Consider the following 20837-nt stretch of genomic DNA (forward strand, 5'->3'; position numbering starts at 1 on the left):
GGGGGTCGCCCCTGGGCTCCCGGCCGCCGGGCCACCGCCCCTCCTGCGGCTCGGAGCGCTTCCAGAGCAGAGGCGCAGCCTCCGCCGCGGCTTTCGCTCAGTCGTCCTCCCCCTCCTGCTCCGGCTCCTCCTCCTCCTTCGCTTCAGCCCCGGCTCCCGCAGCCGGCTCCAGGAGGCGGGCGAGCGCGCCTCCCTCTTCTTTTCCTTCCCCCTCCTCCGCTCTCTGCCAGCTAACTTTTCCCGAGCCCCGACCCGCGGCGCAGAGCTCCCAGGCAGCTGCGGGGCCGACTGCCGACCTCGGGCAGAGAGCGCGGTGGTGCCCAGTATCCCATCCCTGCGCCCTCTGCGCGCTCCGGAGAGAACAGGACCATGTCCCGGGCTGGAGACCGAGGCAAAGCCCTGGCGAGATGGCTGGGCACTGGGCTTTTGGGTAAGGCAGCCCCAGCTTGGTCTCTTCTCTCGTTTCTTCCTTCCCCCACCCCACCCAGAGGAGGGGACACTGGAGAAGAGGGGTGCCTTGGATAGGGTGGGTGTTGGAGCGCTGCACAGAATGAGTACGGTGGCCACCCTTTTCCCGCCGGTCCCCTGGATTTGAGGCTGTGCTCTCTGGGGACCGTACGTCTCCCCCCACCCCCCGCAACAGCCCATCAGCCCGTCAGCCTCGCGATGAGTTTTTTTTTTTTTTTTCCCTTCCCTGTCTCTGGCGCTTTCAGCTCCAGGCTTTTGGAGCTGAGTATTGAGACTGCAGCGGGGCTCTCCGGAGTTCAGAGGCTCAGGCATGCTACGGGAGGGGGTCTGTGCCTTGGGTGTAGGGGATGCCAGGTGGGTTGTGGGTGTGATTGTTGGGACGGTGCTTTCCACTCCTGCTCAGAGCGGTTTGCGTGTTTCCCAGGCATCAGGCATGCTATGGGGGCCAGGGGGATCTCCTTCCTCCCAGGCCTTTTTTTTTTTCCTCCCCTCAGGTTCCCCCCACTCTGTTCCTGAGCTACTGCTTTCCCCACAGCTCCACACCAGGTGCTGGAAGAGCTTGGAAGGATTTGGAGGACCGTTCAAAAGCCACCTTTTAGGGAGGGCCTTGTCTCTTTTCCTGTTAAGAGATTCTGTAGTGAGGACCTGTTTATCCTGCTCCTGGATCTTCATTTTTGGGTGACTATGAAGATTAAGGGGACATGCCAGAGGACACAGAGGGAATGGAGTATTATAAATATCTATTAATATGCACATGATAGTTTTGAGGGTCAAACTCCAGGAGATTGGGGGATGATATTTATTAGCCGAGTGTAATCTCCTCATAAATCATAGTTGGACTTCAATGTAAGCTGACTCCATCTCTGGCACCTGTACCCCTTCCTGTTTATATTTCTCAGATTTGGCTTTGGGCAGCTCTCCCCTCCCCATTGGGTCAGGCACATGATAGAGGTATTTGTGCTGAAAACTGGGGACAGAAACCTCCAAGGGAAGCTGCTACTGTTTCTGCATCTGTAAACTGCATCCAGCTGTTATGTCATTACCTCGAGGTGGAGGGAGCCAGAGGATATCTTTACTCAGGAGCCACTGGATAATTGACATCCCTGAAGCTGGATGGAAGCCACTTATGGCTTATTTACATCCCTGCAGTTGGACAGAAGACCTTTGGTACAGATGTCATGTGGGTTTCAGAGGGACCCTAACAAAGTGAGCTTCTGGCACCTGAGGCTTCTCTTCATGGGGTGGGCAGAGTGCCACTTCACACAAATTCCTCCTCATCCCCTCTCAGATCAGCCCAGGTTCCCACTGTGGCTATGGCAGGGGTAATGAGACATTGGTCACTGAGACATTGGAACTCTTCCAGTCGCCAAATTACCCCCACATTATGTTGTGAGCTTCTATGCCTCCTGTGCTTGGTTGGTGGTGGGATGCCAGGCCTAGGACTATTAGAATGTTCATAAAACTAGGCTTCGGTGGGCAATCAGGAGACCTGGGAACTGCGTGTTTGCACATGTGTGAGCGAGCGCGTGCGTGGCTGGGAATGGGGGAAATGAGGCTGAATCTTGTATACTTCTCCAGGTGGAAGCCCCACTTCCTCCAAGGACTGTGGAGGCCAGCAGGCCCCACCAACTGTGCCCCCTGCCTCTCTGCTTTGCAGAGGGACTTCAAACAGGGTCTCCCTTTGGGCTTTCCCAAGCAGTTACTGATTGAACCCTCACAGACACATTGCTCTGAGTTTGAGACTGTGGACATCCATGCTGTGGGTCCTGTGGGGGAGATGCTGAGAGGACTGGATAGCCGAGCTGTAGCAATTGTCTGGGTGCATCAGAGCAGGCAGGACCTTTGGAAACCATAGCATGGAACTCTTCTGGGGATGAGGAAGCCGTGGTTCAGAAAGGGTTGGTGATTTGCTCAAGGCTGCATGACCAGTCAATGAATGGTCCAATGGGACAGAATCCAGCCTCTTGGGCTTTGGCCCACCAAGCTGCCTCCCTTTATCAGAATTATGGTGAGGGGGAAGGTCAGTAGGCATTGGGCTTTGGGCTGAGGAAAAGCGAGGCTCTGGAGCATGGCATAGAAGGATGAAGGTTTGGGGGACCCAGAACTGCTGTTTTCACAGCAGGGGACATTGGGTCCAGAGCAGTCAATTCCTGGGAGTCCTCTTCCCCTTTCCCCATACCAAACTCAGTGCCATAGGCTGAGACTACAGTGAGTTTGGACAACCCAGCAAGATGCCCTTTGTTAAAGTAGAAGCAGTTTCCAAGGCCATATCATTGTGGTTGAGGTTTATGTGGGTTCCAGACGTTTCCTAAGCATATAACTGGTAATATATCTGTCCTGCTCACCCCTTCCTTGTTCCCTGATTTGCTTAATTGCTGTGATCTGTGTTTAATTATCACTTGTGAGGGTGCTGTGTTGCACAACCCTCTTTCCCTTGGTATGTATTTATTAAGGGCTTGTTTAATGAGAATGCAATTAAGAAGAGGGTGTTCATTCCCACTCAGAGGAAGAAAATGGCAAGGGGAAGCCAGGGTTCCTGGAGAAGAGGAGAGGCAAGGGGAACAGTGGAGGAAGAAGATGGGTTTGGATCTGGAAAGGATGGTTGATTCTCTTTCTAAATCTTCTGGAGGCACAGACCTGTGGGGACAAGAGAAGCCTTTCTGATTGGCCACTGCCTGGTGGGATCAGCATCTGGGTAGATTCTGGGCTCAGAGAACCACCTTGCTCTGTGGCTGGTCATTGAGGGGAGGTAGGAGATATCTGCATAAGCCATGGATGGTCTGGGCCAACACACTGGTCTATAAGAGGTGGGACAGGCACACTGTCTGGACTTGTTTGCAAAGCTGGTTTCCCCGGAGCATCCACTGTCGTCTCAGGGGCATGCTTCTATCCTGGCAAAGCTCTTGGGGGTGGGCAGGAAGCAGGCAGGTTGCCTAGGGCAAGGGAGCTGTAATTTTTCCTATGTCTCTGGGCCCAAGGGCTTTGCCTGGCCCAGCCTTGCCTCCACAGCCCCCAGGGCCTCCCCCTCAGGAGGGGTCCTGTCCTGCTGTCCTCGGCCCATTTTCTGCCTCCCAGCTCTCACTCTGAGCCTCTCTGACTCCCCTAGGTTTAGAGTGTCTCAGCTGAATTTCCGCCCGCCATGCCAGCTAAGCCTCAGAGCTAAACTTAGAGTGGGCACCATGTTGTCCTCTTTCTTCCCCCTGACCCGAGAAGGGGGGTGTTACTGATCCCTGGATGTGGGGAAAGGGGGCAGAATATTTCCTGCCTGCCATTTGCTTTGGTCTGTAAGGTTGTTGCCATGAGAGTCCCGCTGGTGTGAATATTTAGTATGCTGAATACTTTTTTACTTTAATAAAACTTGAAAATCCAGACAAAGCAGCTCAGGATCAGAAAGAGGCTCCCACTCCCAAACACACATGTGCACCTTGACATTCTAAAGTATCACATTTAGGATGAAGCAAAGAAAGTCCTTTACTTCAGGGAAACAGCCGCATGGAAATAATCCAAGCTGTGGTACGTGGTGAAGGTGTAGATCAATGTGTGAGTAGCCTGGAGACATTCTTGGCTGACACTGGTCATTAAGGGAAGCTAGGAGTGCCCTGGTTATACCCAAGTCTAAGATGGGGACAACCGTGCCCCCTCTCCACATTCAAACACCGTTCTCTTCTCTCTGTGGGGTGCCTACTCACTCAAACCCTTCTTGTGTTTTAAAATCTCTGTTTTGGCTTCACACCAAGTTCAGGAGGTAGGAAAGTTTATAGGCATCCTTTGCAGTGGAGTTTAGGGATGGGCATGCTGGATGTGGTACTTCTGATTTTCTCAAGGTCAAGAGGGAGAGTGGGCCTGCGTGGTGTCTGCTGACCAGTCCTCCCCTGGCCTGGTCAATCTGCTGAAGCAGCCCTCTGAGAGGCCTCAGGGGAATCATGCACCCTTCTTCTCTCTTATCCCTGCAGCACAGCCTCACAGGTGACACCCTGCTGGGAGAGCTGGATGGTGGAGAAGTCAAGCTAGGATGCCTTAACCTGGGTGGGGCCCTGGACTCAGTGGAAGCCATCTCTGCTTCTTTCCCTCCCCCCCACCCCCAGACTAAGGAGGAATGGCAGTGTTTTCCTCCTAGAGTTCTGAGTGTGTTAGACTTAAGTCATCTATATCAGGCAGAAATGCACACTGTGTTGTGAGCCAGGCCTTAAAGCAATAGTGTCTTCTATATTGAACCTTTCTTTTGCTCCATTTTGCTTCCATTTAGAGCAGCCCAAAGCATTTCCCTTTTGATGTGCGTCTTTTGTGCTCTTGAATACCTGGCCAGGATTGGGGAGGGGTTTGAGTTCTCACATCTTTTCCATTACCCAGGTTTTCGGGCCTGAGTGCCAATGAACATTGGAGTGGGACCTGCGGCCCCCTTGGAGTCCCAAGGAAACCCTGTAGCTAGCAGGAATCTAGCTGTTTTTCTCCTGAGCCTTGTGGAGGCTGTTGGAGGGGTGAGGAGCAGAGGTGTGTGTGTGTGTGTGTGTGTGTGTGTGGTGGGTGTCTCCGGCTAGAAAGCCATCCTCTGGTGTTGGCCCCAGACAAGAGGGTGGAATCTTGTGTCTGGTTCCTGCCCCGCCCCCACTCACTTCTGGAGGTGGGGGAGTGGGAATAGGGGAGGGTAAAAGGGAGGGAAACCCAGGAGCTCCAAGGAACTCTAAGCCCTGACAACTGCTCTTTTCGAGATGTGAAAAGCAGACATATTTCTGAAAGTTGTTTGTCTACTTCCTGGGTGTGTGGTTTTGGCAAGTTAATCTTTTTGAACCCATTCTTCATTTGTTTATTAGGAATAAAAATAATGACTACCTTATAGTATTATCTTTTTTTTTTTTTTTCTGGTGCTGGGGATTTGAACCCAGGGCCTTGTGCATGTGAGGCAAGCACTCTTATCAATTGAATTATATCTCCAGCCCATGAATACCTTATAGGATTATTAAAGGATTAAATGGGACACTATATAAAAACATCTATCCTGTAGTACAGTAAGTGTTCAGTTCCAGGTTGGCCACTTACCATTTGGCCCCTGGGCAAGTCACTACTCTCTGAGCCTCAATTTTAATTATCTGTAAAATGAGAAAAAAATTATACCTACCTTTTGACATCCTAATAAAAGTTGTGGTTAATACAGTATAAGTCCTCTAGCACAGTGCTTCTCAAAGTGTGGTCCACACCCATGGCATTAGCTGGGGTGCTCTGAAGAGATGCCAACTGTCTGGCACCACAGAAGACCTACAGAATCAGTAGCTCCAGGGCCCTGCTGACTTTCTGCCCTCCAGGTGATTCTGATTCCTTTCAATTTGCAAACTACTGTTCTGAAACAATTCCTGGCACACAGGAGCTGACCAAAAAAATGACAGTTAATTGAAATAACATCCCAGCACTAATTGGAGTCCTGGTGGGCAAACCTGGCTATTTTAGGATGCAAGGAGGAATTTTCCTGCTTTGGAACTATGGGATGGTGGCAGTGTCTCTCTCCTTGACCTTAGATAAGTTACCCAACTTTTGGAGTCTCTATTGTTTCATTTTGAATATGGATCTATAATAGTATATACCATTCAAAGGAGAGGAGTGAGGGTGGAAAGTGCCAGGCGCATAATAAATGCTCAATAAATATCAGCTATTACTGCTATTATTGACAGTGGCAGGGATCGTGATTGGGTTACTGGGCCATGGGTGTAATTTCTGAACTGGTGGGGTACAAGGACTCCACTGTGTTGCCAGAAGCAAAAGGGACACGAAAATGAGTGGACCTTTTGAGATCAGGAGCAGGGCTGCCAGCTCTCCTTAGAGCCCCTTCACCGTCATTTAGAAAGCATTGTTCAAAAATACCAAGAACATCATACTCTCCTGTGGGCAAAACAAGAGGAAACTGAAGTATGATGCGGCAGGAGTTGTCTAACTTAATTCCTAAAGGCCTCCTGAGAGTTAGGGTGGGAGAAAACACTCGTTTCGCCCCTAGGGGCAGGAAGAGTTATGCGTCCAGCTGCGGATCCCCTTTCCCCAACGACCTTGAGAGCGGGGTTTCCTAGAGAAATGTGCAGGGCGGGAGGGGGGCCAGGTACCCTTACAAGGATTCAGGAGGAGGGATCCCGGCCGCTAGTGGAGTCGCCTCTCGGGGGCGTTTGGACGCACTGCGACTGCGGAGGGATTGTGCAGAACTTTGGGGTCATCTCGGCTGTTCCGGGATGAGGGGCCGAGCGTGGCTGCAGGGTGTGGCGGGGAGGTCCCGCTTCTCTGGAGGGGGAGGGAACAGCAGGTCACCCGAGGCTACCCCGCTTGCAGGCTTGCATTTCAGTGCCTCGGGAATCTGCCTCCACAGCGTCTCTACCCTCTTACTTTTCTCTCCATCTTTGCTCTACTCGCTCCGCCCTCGCTGCTGCCCATTTCCAAGCTGTGCGCGCCCCGCCATCCCGCTCGGTCCATCATCCTTCTGTTAGGATCTCGTTCGATGGACAGAAAGCGCTGGCCTCAGATGATCAAGCAAGGTCCGGCCCAAAGATGTCTCTCTTAGATCCAGGGCTGGGTGATGAGAGGCTGCAGGACAGTTGGCGGGGACAACGGCGACTGCTTTTTCCTTCTTCTCGTTATCCTATCCCGCTCTCCCCCACCCCCAGATTCCGCAAACACAACGAGGTGCACCGTCCTAGGGCAATTCCCAGGCATGCAGTAGGGCGCACCGCCCGCGGTCCCTGGGCACTTTCGGGGACTGCGTCTCTAAGTGAGGGGGCGGGGCGGGGGCGAGGATTCCCCGGCAAAACGGCCGACCCTCCTTTTCTTGGGTTGGGGTGACCCCTGGTGGTCAATTAGAGTGTCACAAGAGGTACTAAGGGCCCAGAATTCAGTCCCATCTACGTGAGCCATTTCAATTGGAGTAAAAAGAATCATTCTAGTGAAGCTGACACTGAGGGTGACAGAGGCCTCCCTTCCTGGCTAAGCCACTCTGCCCAGCCTGAGGATCCTCTTCCAATGCAGAGTGTACTCCTTACACAGGTCTCCTCCTGCTCCCCATGTCCCTGTCACTGGAGGTGTCTGTGGGAAAGGCCACTACCATCTATGCTGTCAATGGCACGGAGATCCTGCTGCCCTGCACCTTCTCCAGCTGCTTTGGCTTCGAGAACCTCCGCTTCTGGTGGACCTACAATAGCACTGATATATTCAAGCTTGTAAGTGGTGTAGGGACAGTCAGGACAGTCCAGTCTCTCCTTCCCTTCTCTATCGCTCACTTCCCATCCCAGACTATGGTCGTTCTGGGCTGAGCCCCACTATGATGGTCCCCAGAGCCCAACTTTTGTTACCCCTTTTTCCAGATTTCTTCCAGACAGACTCTGGGTGGGAGGGACGTTTAGATGGTGGGACCAGAATTTTGGGTCTGTTAGAATTCTTGGCTAGAGTTGTCCGTCTGGTTTTATGAAATATCCATAATATGAATTGCTTGTGTAAAAATTGATAGTTTAATTTAAACAACAGGAGACTGAAAGACCATTGGAAGCCTTGGAGAGAGGGAATGAGACGAGAACGAACAAGGAAGGAGGTGGCTGGACTTGGAAGGGAAGGAGCGAGGAAACTGGGGTGGAGCAGGGGCTCTGGAGGAACAGTAATGGTGTGGGGTGAGGGGTGAATCAGCCGGCTGAGTTCGGTGCAGCCTGGCAGGGGACCTGGCCTCAGGCTGACCCAGGGAAGTGACATGTCTTCCTCTGGATGGAATTAAACACTGACCTCAGAGGGTGCTGAAGAACAGAGCTGTGGCCTTGACTTGGGTCTTGATGGAGGAGCAGAATTAAGTGAAGCAAGGGACTCAGTGTCAGAAAGACAGGGTGGGAAGTGCAGAGGGAAATGCATGCGGTATCTGCAGAGTCATTACGTAAAAGCTTTTATGAAGAGAGCAGTAAGAATGTGCTGCATTCCAAGGAGACCTTAATACAAGGAACTGGGTTTGGCCCGAAACAGGCAGAATTCAGGTTTGACAGGCAGAGCTGTTGACTCTGGCAGAGGAAATTGGGAAGGTGAAACACCTCTCATGGGAGGCTCTTTCTGGACCTGGACAGGGAAGGCCCCCAAGGATGGGGCTGGAGTGATGTCATGACCCTTGATCACTCTGAATTTTTTTGTGACCCAGCTCATAGATGGAACTGTGAAGAATGAGAAGTCAGACCCTAGGGTGAAGTTGAAAGGTGATGACCGCATCACTCTGGAGGGCACCACTAAGGAGAAGATGAACAACATTTCCATTCTGCTGAGGAGCCTGGAGTTCAGCGACACGGGCAAATATACCTGTCATGTGAAAAACCCCAAGGAGAATGACCTGCAGCACCAGGCCACCATCTTCCTCCAAGTTGTTGATAAATGTATGTAGTGGGGTTGGGATGAGGGCAGTGGAGTGGGAAGGGCTGGGGGTATCTCAGTGGTACAGTGAAATGGCACGGTGGCCTGCACTGGTGCTTTCTGTGACCTTACACTTTCAGGAGTTACTGGAGCCGCCTGGTGTGGTGGTGCACAGGGACTTGGGGGGCTGAGGCAAGAGCATTGGAAGTTGTAGGTCAGTTTCACTAGCTTATTGAGACCCTCAGAAACCCAATGAGACCCTGTCTCAAATAAAAAATAGAAAAAACTGGGGATGTAGCTAAGCGGTAAAGTGACCCTGGATTCAATCCCCAGTACAGGGGGAAAAAAAAAAAGTTACTGGAATTGTATCTGAGTTACAACCGGGAGTGTAAACACTTCTGCTACTGAGTGGCTTGTGAAATCACTTAGCCTCTTTGAACCTTGTTTTTCTGGTCTGTAAAATGGGAATATGGCTGCATTCTGCTAGGGTTGTTGTGATGGCTGGAGGAACTATCTAGGAATAAGCTCTCTGTGTAAATGCTGATGACTGTTACTATTGTGTATTCTGTTAGCAAATATTGGTTGAATGTCAGGTATTGTATTAAAACATGTTATGGATGATACACAGTATACTTGAGGCATGTACAGTTCGGGGTAGGTCAGAGGACAAGAAAATGAATAACTGGAATGTGGCAGATGACTTATATACATCCATGGCAGCACCTATAATGGAGACGGAAGACATGGTCCCTGCCCTCTGGGAGCTTATCTCCTAGTAGGGAATTGCAGTCTGATGGTGGGTGGACCAATTAGACAGTAAGGATGGATGTGATAAGGAGCCAGGTGGTCACAGGACCCTAAGGCTGGAGGTGTTTAGAGAAACAGGGAGTGATAAGCAGCAGGGGAGAAGCGAGGCTGGGCCTCACCCTGCGGAAGAGCCTGCAAAACTAGGGAGCCTCAGGAGCTGAGCACAGGGGAAGGGCAGCTACTCCAGGGCTCCAATTCTACTGCCTTTTGTGTGTCCCTGGGGGTCCCCTGCTGTCCTGGAGAACATGGAGTGCCTGGAGAGGGGGGACACCATGGGTTCAATATTGGCAGTACCAAGGACACAGCCAGAGGCGATCTGGGGAGCCTTTTCGGAGCCTGGAGTCATCTGAGTGAGGTCTGGTATAGTGTCACCTCTTCCTCTCTGTCTGGGTTTCTGTCACTCTGCTTTGTGCTCAGCCTTTTTGGAGAGAGAAGAGGAGAAGGGGACCAACATTTATGGGGGCTTTCTGGGTGCCAGGCATTGAGTGAGAGCTCTCACTTACCTTCTCTTCTTTGCTCCTCACAAAGTCCCTTAAGGTCTCCCTTTTGAGTCATTCATCCACTCACAGGTGTGTACTGAGCACCCTCCATGTGGCGGATGATGTTCTAGATGCTCAAGGCCCAGCGGGAGAAGATGGGCACGTTCCTGCTCCTTGGGAAATTCCCTTCCCCTCCTGCCAGCGGAGGAGTGACTTAAAAAGAGAGATCCGTGGTGTTGGTGCTGCAGAGAAAGATAAAGCAGCAGGGCGGGTGGGGGGTTTGCAGGGTGGCCGAGAAAGGCCTCGCTGGCCAAAGTCTGAAGGAGGCAAGAGAGGACACCGTGAGGTTGTCTTTGCCTAGAAAGAGGCAAGGAAATTCTCACATGACAATTTGGGGGTCAAGTTGTGGCTCAAACCTCAAATTCGGATTCATCCCAAACGTGTGTGTGAGTTTTGGGGAGGGTGTGCATGAGGAGGGTGAGGGGACAGGGTCCTATTGTTCCTTAGTCGGATGGATGTTCCAGCTTCTCCTCTGTCCTGCTGTAGGCCTGGAGAGGGTCGGTGGCCTGTGGTGGGTGGTGCTGGCCCTGGCCCTCCATGGTGCTGGCTCCAGGTGACTCCTCCTCCCCCTCCCCGCCCTCCCCTCTCTGCTCTGGCCACACAGTGGAAGAAGTGGACAACACAGTGACACTCATCATCCTGGCCGTGGTGGGTGGAGTCATTGGACTCCTCATCTTCATCTTGCTGCTAAAGAAGTTCATCACTTTTGTCCTCAAGAAGACCCGGGAGAAAAAGTGAGTTGACCTCCCTGGCAGGCTCTGGGCCCCCAACTCACCCCCCTCCCATCTCCTGCTCCTTTGATTTCGCCTTCATCTGCCCCTGGTAGCCGCAGCCTTCCTTCCGTCTCTTCATTCCACCCTCCCTTCCGAGTCCCACCACCACCTTTGCTATCCCTGCAACTCTCATCCCCCTCTCGGGGCTCTTCCCCATCCTCCCAGTCTGTATTAATGGAACACACTGGATCGTTATGTACATAAATACATGCTAAGTGTTTTCTTGCTAGGACACTGGTACACCAGGAGATTGCTACAGATTATAATTCATTCTATCATTCATCAAATGTCTACCACACTTTAAGTGCTCCACCAGGTATTTTACAGAGTACCTATCACTTTTTTTTTTATAGATGAACAAAAGTGAGGTTCAGAGTAGTTAAGTGACATGACTAAGGCCACACAGCTAGTAAGTGAAAGAGATTTGAACTCTGACACATTTGGCCTCAACCCTAAAATTGTTGCCACCATGTCCTTCTTGCTCATTGAGTATCTCTAGAGTTGATTCATTCATTCTTTCACTTGGTGGCTATTTTTGAGGTCCCGTGTGCAAGGCACTGTGCCAGGTGCTGTAAGACATTCTGGAAGGAACGATTCTGTCCTTTGGTGAAAGAGACAAGACGCATGCACAAGTAAATGTAATACCAGGCACAGAGGGGATGGATCCCAGCAAAAATAGGTGTGATAAGGTGTTGTTGCAGAGTTTGGAAGAGGGTGATATTTGGGTATTGTTGTTGGTATAATTTCATCCCTGGGACAGTGAGGGGAAGGTGGCCCAGGTGGAGGAAGCATTGAGAGCAAAGGCAGAGCCGGGCAGTAGGCGCGTGTCTGGGGAGCAAGGCCTTTTCTGTCATAGTGGGGTTTTGGGTAAAGGAAAGGAGAAGAGTCTGTGAAGGGATTGAGGTCAGATCTTGGGGGCCTGGGAGCCCAGCTGCAAGTGGCTTCCCTCTGACGCCACTGGAGAACTGGTGAGGGCTTACAGGCCCCCAAGCCCCACTCCTCAAGATCAAAGGGTCTGGCCATGGGACAGAGGGACTGGGTGGGAGAGGCTGGAGGCTCTGAGTATAGGCCTCAGGGAAGCCTGAGAGGGTCCCTTGAACAGCAAGGAAAGGGACATTACAGTAAAAGTCCAGGAGAAACTTTGCATGAGTTCTTTCCATCCTCCAGGACTCTGCTGTGGACAAGGGGTAAACTGATATCAGAACCCGTCCAGCTCAGGGCGGCCAGGGGTGAGGGTCCGGCCCTCGAGGTGTCTTCCTAGCTGACCACGTCTCCTTTCTCTGCCTTCTATCCTGTCCCACCACCCTCTGCCCGACCTGCCATCCTTGAGGCCACACCCACGGCTGCTATGCCCCTGCCTTTGTTCACAGAGCTCAGGGAGAAGGGCCTGGTGGGACTGAGGGAAAGAGGTCTACGTCCTCAGAATATTCCTTGCTGGCCTGGACCCTCCCCCTGGGGTGGTACAGCCTGAACCTGACCCTCATGACCCTTGTGGCCATGTTGAGACAAGGAGGTGGTGGCGAGGCCTTGTTGAGTCCATTTCCCCTTTTCAGCATCTCATGAAGAAGGTGTCAGGGTTCCATCTATTTTATAGAAGAGGAAATCAAGGCATCGAGAGGCAGGTGACTTGGCCTCTGGTTTCCTTAGCTCTTAGAAGGTCAGAGACCGTGGCTCCCTCCCCAGTTCATCCCCTGTTCTGCTCACCTGTGCACCTCTCTCTCCCTCCCCAGGAAGGAGTGTCTTGTGAGTTCCTCTGGGAATGACAACACGGAGAACGGGTTGCCTGGCTCCAAGGCAGAAGAGAAACCACCCACAAAAGTCTGAGGCCCTGCTTCAGGCCAAGCAGCTGCAGGGGGCCTGGCTTTCTGATCCTGACACTGATGCTTGAGCCCGTCCGTCTGTAGAACCCACGTGCCTGAGACATCTGCTGCTTGGCTCAAACTGTAGTCCTCCCGGGCAGGGAGAAACCAGTGTCCTGCCCAGCCTGCCCCACACCCTCCCCAGCCAGGGCTTCCCAGGGACAAGGACTGGCCAGGGAAGGGGGCCTGTGAAAAGTTCAGGAAAGGGAAAGGCGGGGCTGGTCCCCCGACACCTGGGAAGATGGGGGCTCTTTCTGGCTCCCCCCACTGAGTGAGCAGGACCTTGATTTTCCTTCTGATTTCTCCTCAAGAGGGACTTGGGGGATCAGTGAGCCTGCCCCAAAAACTGGACCTTGGAGCCTTGTGTGGGGAATAAACCCTTTTGGGTGGGAGGGGGCTAAAGGACTCTGGAGAAGGCCTTGGGGTGGGGGTGCTGCTGGAGGGGGTGGCCACAATATGAGGCAAACTTGATTTGGTGGGATAACTGGTCTCTCACAGACCCTGAAATGGGGAGCTCCCCTCCCCCCACCCTGGAGTGCCTGTCTGCCTTGTCCTGCTCCCTGTCCTGTCCCTAGCTCTGAGTTTCTAAGTCCTCTGAGTGAGAGTTGGCCATCTTGGTCTTGAGGGGTCCCAGCCCACCTAGCCTGTCCCTCTGCTCTCTGTGTTGTCATGGAGAGGCCCCTCCAGCCTTTCTGGAGCACTAGAGTGCTAACCTACATTTTTTCTAGCATTTTCCGGGGGGAATTGGGCTGCAGAGGTGGGCAAGCCAATGTCCTAGGCCTCTCGGCCATTGCAACGCCCACTCCAGCCCCACAATGCTGGCAGCCCTTGTCCTTGGCATGGCAGGACCATGGCCACCCTGAGCACTCCTGACTCCAGCTCCTCCCTGCTCCAACCCTTCCCCTGAAACAGCAGGTGATGTCATCTTGCTTGAGGGAGTTGTCCCCTTGAACCTCCATCTCATTGGCTTGCTCTTCCTGGCCCCCCATCACACCTTTGTCCCCCGTCCCCAGGATTGCTCATCCCCAGCCTTTGGTTTGCCTTGCCTCAGGGATTCTCTTCTTTGGATGAGAGAGCCCTGGAGTTTTCCAGGTGCTTTTTGCTCAGCTGGGCCACCCCAGTCCCACCCTGGTGCTGGGGAGGAGCAGGGAGAGGGCACCCACACTTTTCCTCTGCTTTTGGTAGAACTGGGTTTGCGTACCCCTTGAGGGTGGGCTAGACTGTGCCTTAGCTCCTGGAGTCCCAGCTCCTATGCCCTCCCCTGAACTGTGCATTCTGGTGTGGTCCCCACCCTCTCCTTCCCAGTATCAATGAGGAGGCCATGAAGCTGGAGTTGTGTCATTGATATCAGTGACTGAGTCTTGGAGACACCTGCCAGATGCTCCCATCCAGGACCCTGATGGCAAGATGTCATGATGGGGCCTCATGATTGTGTGGGGTCCCAGCCCCTCTCTCCCTTTTGGGCTGACACTCTGCTTCTGGGCCCATAGGAGGGGTGGAGAGAAGTAGACCTCGTTTTCCAGAGGACATGGGGGTGGCCTCAGGACTCTCCTGCCCAGAGGCAATCACCAGCGTCCCTGAGGATGGAACTTGGGAGGAATTTGAGGAGCAGCAGTACCTGCAGGATGCCCATGGCTGGGGCTAGTGTCCCTTGCCCAACCTGATGGGTTTGCAGATCCCCACTCTGAACTGCCCCCTCCCCTCCTTTCCTTCTTCAAGGACTGGGGGTCAGATTTCTTGGCTTTGGGGATAGATAGGTCAGAGCCCCCAGACACTTAGAAAATTTCTTCCAGCTGCCTTCATGCAAAAACCACTGCTTTCTTCTCCCTTCCCAGTGTCAACATTTGAAGAGAGTGTCTGGGGTGCCTCTTGCTTTCTTGGGAGGAACCTCGGGCATAGAGCAGTGGAAGAGTTAGGGCAACCTCCTCTCCCCTCTTCTGGGTCTTCTGCAGACTTACAGGCAGGCCTCGCAGCTTCTCTGGGCTCAGCTTTTCCATCTATCCAGTGGGTGTAATACTACTTACCTACCTCACAGGACTGTCGTGGGACTTGGCAAGTTTTGTTTTAAAAATCTTTTTAGCTTGGAAAGGGATTTGGGAAGCAGTTTTATAATTGGAGGGATTGTTCCAAGTCTGTCATGTCCTCATCTTTGTGTCCCATCCCTACAACACACACACACACACACACACTCTTTCCACTCCTCCCCTTTGGAATTCTCTAGTCTTTGTAATGTTAGAAACCTTGACTCTGACTGAGGCCTGAAGCTTCTTGTCCATGGCTCTTGTTTGGTGGTTTCCAATAGAGATGATTGGGACTGTAAGGGGCATATTTCTCGCTATCCCAATGCCTGGGTCACTACTGGTTTTAGTGAGTGGGGTCTGAGAGTATTTAACTTAGTCTCCACATCAAAGAATGTCCGGTTTCAATCACAGCATTATGCCCCTCGAGAAGCATCTGAATGGATTTGCAATAGGGTGCCTATGGGCACAAGTAGATCCTAGCTACATGCAGGTCTCCAATGGTGGGTCAGGGCTGGTGAGGGTGTTCCCAGGGCTTGTGGGCTCGAGAGATCCGTTTGCAAAGTTGCTCTTGAGGACCCTGGGCACTGCCAGTGATGTCCGTGAGACCAAAGACAAAGTTCAGAACTCCTCATCCTTGACCTCAGATTAGGATGTGTGCAGTGGATGCCTTGGGTTTCCCACATGTCAGGATTAAACAGAAGGCAGTCAGAATGAACTTGTGATGCTAGAGACGCCTGGGAGAGGGGCTGATGAGGTACAGCTTTGCACACATCTGGCTGGCCAGCTCTTATGGAGCCCGGGCTTTGAGGGTGTGCTCCTGAGACGGTGCGGGGTGTGGGGGTACTCGTGTGTAGTGATGCACACTCATGCAAACCTGCCTGTGCAGGCAATGCAGGTGCGAAAGTGGGACCTTTAAAGGGGGCAGCTGTGCATGAAAGGGGTGGTGCGTGATGGGGGAGACACTGAAGATTTCAGGAGCCATTTTCCTGGCCAGAGCTGGAGGTTGAGAAAGAATAAGACATGGAGGGAAAGGCCAGCCATGCTCCTGGATCTCATCTCTCTGTGACTCCATCTCTGTTACAGCTGCCATCAGAGGGCTGGGGGGAGGGAGTGCCAAGAGTGGGGACTTCTGGGGAAAATCCTATGGCTTGCTGCACTTTACTTTGTCCCAGGTTGGAGTCCCTACCCTCCCACCTCTCACCTGATATGCAGTGCTTTCGACTATCTTATGCATGGTTTATTCCTCTGGCTTGGATGACAATACCCATAGTCAATTTCCTATATAACTTTATAGATCAAACGATGCAGTGGCGGGCCTTAGGAGCCCCAGGGTCCAAGGGTGCCTCTGGGAGGCACAGATGTGCACACACCCTGCACTGACTCGTGTTCAAGCACAGAATGGACGTGATCAGACTGTCTTGCCTCTACAACATGTTTTGCATTATAGAATTATATTTAGCTTTGCCTTGGATGAAATAAAAATTATATTTAATACTTGGGGTTTGGAGTTTCCATTTTTGACTAATTAAGAATTGGGTTCCTGTTTTCTTTCTTTTTTCTTTTTCTTTTTTTTGTACTGGGGATTCAACCCAGGGGCTCTTAACCACTGAGCCACATCCCCAGCCCTTTTTAAAATATTTTATTTAGAGACAGGCTCTCTCTGAGTTGCTTAGAGCCTTGCTTAGTTGCTGAGGCTGGCTTTGAACTCACGATCCTCCTGCCTCAGCCTCCTGAGCCACCGGGATTACAGGGGTGTGCCACCACACCTGGCCTGTTTTATTTCTTGCCAGCTGTAATTAGGAAGATCACCTTCTCCGAGCCTCAGTCTGCTTATGTCTAAAACATTACCTGTCTAGGTGAGATAACACATGTAAAAGGCCTAGGGTTTCTGGCGTATTCACAGACATTCAGGTTGTTTTAGTTCTGGTACTTTCTCTGCAGAAGCTGGAAAGTTGTCCTTCTCATATTGGACTTGATGCCAGGGCCCTCCCTGTGTGCTGATGCATCTACTACCACCAAATGCCACAACATCCTCTTTCCCAGGCTCCTCTCCCCTCACCAAGTTTAGCATTTGCCTCCAGGTAGAATCTGCTGCAAATGAACACCTGCCTTCAGAAAGGAATTTCTAGCTGCTGGGCGTAAGTCCAGACTGGGAAGGAGCTAGGGGTGCAGTAAGCTCCCTTATATGCAATGGTTGTGTTCCAAGATCTCCAGTGGATGCCTGGAATTGCAGGTAGTACAGAATTTTATATATGCTGCATTTTTTGCTATACACACATATACACCTATGGTAAAGTTTAGTGTACTAATAAGAGATTAACAAACACAATAATAAAATGAACAATTATAATGATACTGTAATAAATGTTATATAAATGTGATTCTCTTGAAAGAACCAAGACAAATATTAGTTTTGTTTTGTTTTGGCACTGTAGATTGAACTCTGAAGTCTTGAAAACTGAGCTGCATTCCCAGTGCTTTTTACTTTTTTTGAACTTTGAGATAGGGTCTCTCTAAATTGCTGAGGCTGGCTTTGAGCTTGCAATCCTCCTGTCTCGGCCTCCAGAGTTGCTGCAATCACAAGCATGCACCATTGTGTTTGGCCCAGATATTAGTATTTTCAGACTGCCGTTGACATTGGTAACTGAAATCATGGCCAATGAAACTGTGAGTGTTGTTTACATTCTTCTCACTATACCTGAACCCTCTTTTCAATGGATTCACCTCACAATGCATTTCAAAGGGTTTTCCATATGCTATATTCTCAAAACTTCTCATTAAAAGACTCTTCTTATGTCAAGGAACCTAGGAAGGCAGAAGGTGCTGAGTGCTGGGAGCCATTAGCCAAGTAGGTATGACAATTTCCTTGCCAGAGTACCCCATGTTGCTTAGTGGAAGGACTCGTGGAAATAGGACATTTTGCAGTGACATTGCATGTAGGTGACCTTGCTCAAGGACCAAGGCGGATCCGGGTTTAGGGTGTTCCCGGTTTAGGACTATCCGGGTTTAGGGTGGTTCCAGGTTTAAGATTATTCCTGCTGGGAATAGGGCGTATCCTGCTGCCTGAGTTCCCCTTGAGTTCTCACGGGATTCAGACAGTATTTTTTTGGGAGACAAAAGCCCAGTGGGAGTGGATTTGGGCAGAGAACGTGGATTTCCCCAGAACGTGATTGTAGACAGCTGGTGTGAGTTCGGGAATAAAGAGTTGCTGTTTGAATCTACAAGCTGTGTGGTGGCTCCTGATTTTGTGCCCAGCCAGACTGCGGCAGCTGAGGTCCTTGATTTCAGCCACTGTCATTGACAAAGCTGCCTTCTCCAACTCTCAGCTGGAGTAACGGTGCTCTGAGCCCCACCCCACCCCCCACATGGGCTTATCACCAGGATTTCCTGTGCTGCCACTCACCTGTCTGCAGGAGCTCCTTGTTGCCTGGGACCTCCTATCACCTACTTATCAGCAATATACCTGTTTGATATTGAGGGTTCCCGGGCTGAGCCTGAATTCACAACACTCTTGTGATGCTGTGCATTGAACGTGAAGTTACTCCTGTAAGGATCAGTCCCAGGGTCTGGTCACACCCCTATTACCACTGTGTCATCCAGTAGTCACAGCAGACAGGTGACCCAATGTCTCTGAACCAAATTAGGAACTGGGAATGGCCTGAGCAAACCTGGACATGGGGTCACTCTGTTTATTAAGCCCCTTGCCAGCTCCATGTAGACTCAACCCGGATTAAAGCACATGTAACTTCAGGGCTGGGGCTGTGGCTCAGGGGTAGAGCGCTCGCCTAGCATGTTGCAAGGCCCTGGGTTCAATTCTCAGCACCATATAAAAATAAAGGGGCGCTGGGGTTGTGGCTCAGTGGTAGAATGCTCGCCTAGCACATTGTAGGCCCTGGGACACAGCCACATCATGTTTATAGCAGCACAATTCACAATAGCTAAACTGTGGGAGCCAACCTAGATGCCCTTTAGTGGATGAATGGATAAAAAAATGTGGCATATACACAATGGAATTTTACTCAGCAATAAAAGAGGATAAAATCCTGGCATTTGCAGGTAAATGGATGGCGTTGGAGAAGATAATGCAAAGTGAAGTCAGCCAATCCCCCCAAAAGAATGTTTTCTCTGATATAAGGAGGCTGACTCATAGTGGGGTAGGGAGGGGGAGCATGGGATGAATAGACGAACTCTAGATAGGGCAGAGGGGTGGGAGGGCAAGGGACCGGGCAGGGGATTGGCAAGGATGGTGGAATGTGATGGACATCATTATCCAAAGTACATTATGAAGATACGAATTGGTGTCAACATACTTTATGTACAAACAGAGGTATGAAAAATTGTGGTATATGTGTAATAAGAATTGCAATGCAAAAAAAAAAAAAAAAACTCCCATGAAATACATGTATAAAGACAAAAATAAATAAATAAAAGTAAAGGCAGAGAGTACAACTATAAATAAATAAATAAATAAATAAATAAATAAATAAATAAATGTATTGTGTCCAACTACAACTAAAAAATAAAACATAAAAAAAATTTTTAAAAAAGTATATATAACTTCAATGTTTTTGGTTTGAGCTGGTAGTGATCACCCAGATCAGATGGATGTTAGGGGTCTACAAACCTGAAAGTAAAGATGGAAGTTAGTACCTAAGTGATTAGGGGACCTTTCAGGCAGGCCTTTGTGGAAAAGCTGGAAACTATCCCCACCTACTGCACTGGTAGCCTCCTCACCTCTCCTCCAGGCCTGTTCTCCCTCTGATGCTCCATGAGAGAGACATGGGCTTTGCTAACCTCCAGGAGCCTGAACCTTTGCTTCTAAGGGATCGAAAGGGTTTCTTTGAAAGACCTTTGGGCCCAGTTTTCCCTCCCATTCCTGTCTTTGGCCAATTCCCTGCATTCAGTAACCCCAGACTGGGTCAAATTGACCCCCAGGGAGTGCAACTGGGTCAAGTTAACTCCCCACTTTTAGCTTTCCAGCAGCTGGGGCATCTGTACAAATGTGGGTACCAAACAAAAAACAAACAAACAAACAAACAACAACAAAACAAACAAAACAAAAACAACAACAAAAAAATAGGCAACGTTACACCGTGTCTGCTCCCAAACGGTGGCAGCTGCCAGTAAGAAGTCTGGGTGTTAGGAGGAATGATCTGCTCAGGGCCTGGGGCAGGTGGGCTCATCTGATTGTGGGTGGGGAGAATCCTGGGCTCTGCCATTCCTTGTGTTGGAGGAAGAGGAGGCCAGAAATGGGCTGCTGAGGAAGAGCCCAAGCCCAAGGCAGAGTGATGTTTTGAGACCAAGGTATACAGGGGCATTAAGAACATGGTTAAGAATCAGATCAGACATGACTATGGTCAATGGTGACCCCAGCAAGCCAGCAAAGTGGCTTGGGTTGGCCAGGTCAGGAAGGTGGCAGAAGCTTGATCCCAGTGCTGGGAGTTGGTGGGGGAGGGGAAATGGCACCAGTGATAAGGTTGCAACTTCAAGTATCTGGGCTGTGAAGGGCTTTGGTCCAGGTAGGAAGTAGGGTGGATGGTATTGCTTTAAAGAAGAAGAAATTCACCCAGGTTAAATATGATCGGGAAGAGACAGGGGGGAGGGAAAGCTGGGGTAGCTGAGAGGGAGGGAAGGGTCTCTGGGTGGACCCCAGGAGGCGGAGCCCAGAAGTCAGGTGGAGTGTCTGGCCTTAGACAGACAGGTGAGGTCACACCTCTGCTATGGAGATGGAGGAAAGGAGGTCCAGGGGAAAAGGAATGCAGGTAACTTTGAAGAGGGGGAGGCCAAGAGATTGAGAGTCCTGTGTTGTAGTGTCTGGCTACATTATCAAGTCATTTGTCGGGTAGACTTAAGGTTCAAGCCAGAAAATTGAAGATCCTTCTGATTCAGGACAGGATGCTCCACTTCCCAGGGGCATGGGCAGCCCCTTCTCTGGCTTCCATCAGTACCTACACTCACTGTGACACTAAAGCACAGGTGGCAGCAGCAGGATGCTCTCTCACAGCTCATTGCTTAGCAAGGGCA

General features: G+C 51.0%; 1 protein-coding gene across 1 annotated transcript; it reads left to right on the forward strand.

Moving 5' to 3' along the window:
* The first annotated feature begins 29 nt into the window (after positions 1–29).
* Positions 30–16314, forward strand: Scn4b (sodium voltage-gated channel beta subunit 4). The gene is made up of 5 exons (XM_015489812.2): positions 30–430; positions 7483–7655; positions 8609–8837; positions 10765–10894; positions 12664–16314. Exons 1-5 carry the CDS (start codon positions 370–372, stop codon positions 12755–12757), a joined length of 687 nt encoding a protein of 228 aa, XP_015345298.1. The 5' UTR covers positions 30–369; the 3' UTR covers positions 12758–16314.
* The last annotated feature ends 4523 nt before the right edge of the window (positions 16315–20837 follow it).

The sequence above is a fragment of the Marmota marmota genome, unplaced genomic scaffold, assembly GCF_001458135.2.
Source record: "Marmota marmota marmota unplaced genomic scaffold, marMar, whole genome shotgun sequence".
Classification (NCBI taxonomy): domain Eukaryota; kingdom Metazoa; phylum Chordata; class Mammalia; order Rodentia; family Sciuridae; genus Marmota; species Marmota marmota.

Coding starts and splice junctions, on each gene's coding strand:
- Scn4b (XM_015489812.2), top strand. CDS start 370: ATGTCCCGGGCTGGAGACCGAGGCAAAGCCCTGGCGAGATGGCTGGGC. Junction 8,838..10,764: donor CCTCCAAGTTGTTGATAAAT/GTATGTAGTGGG, acceptor CTGGCCACACAG/TGGAAGAAGTGGACAACACA. Junction 10,895..12,663: donor AAGAAGACCCGGGAGAAAAA/GTGAGTTGACCT, acceptor CTCCCTCCCCAG/GAAGGAGTGTCTTGTGAGTT.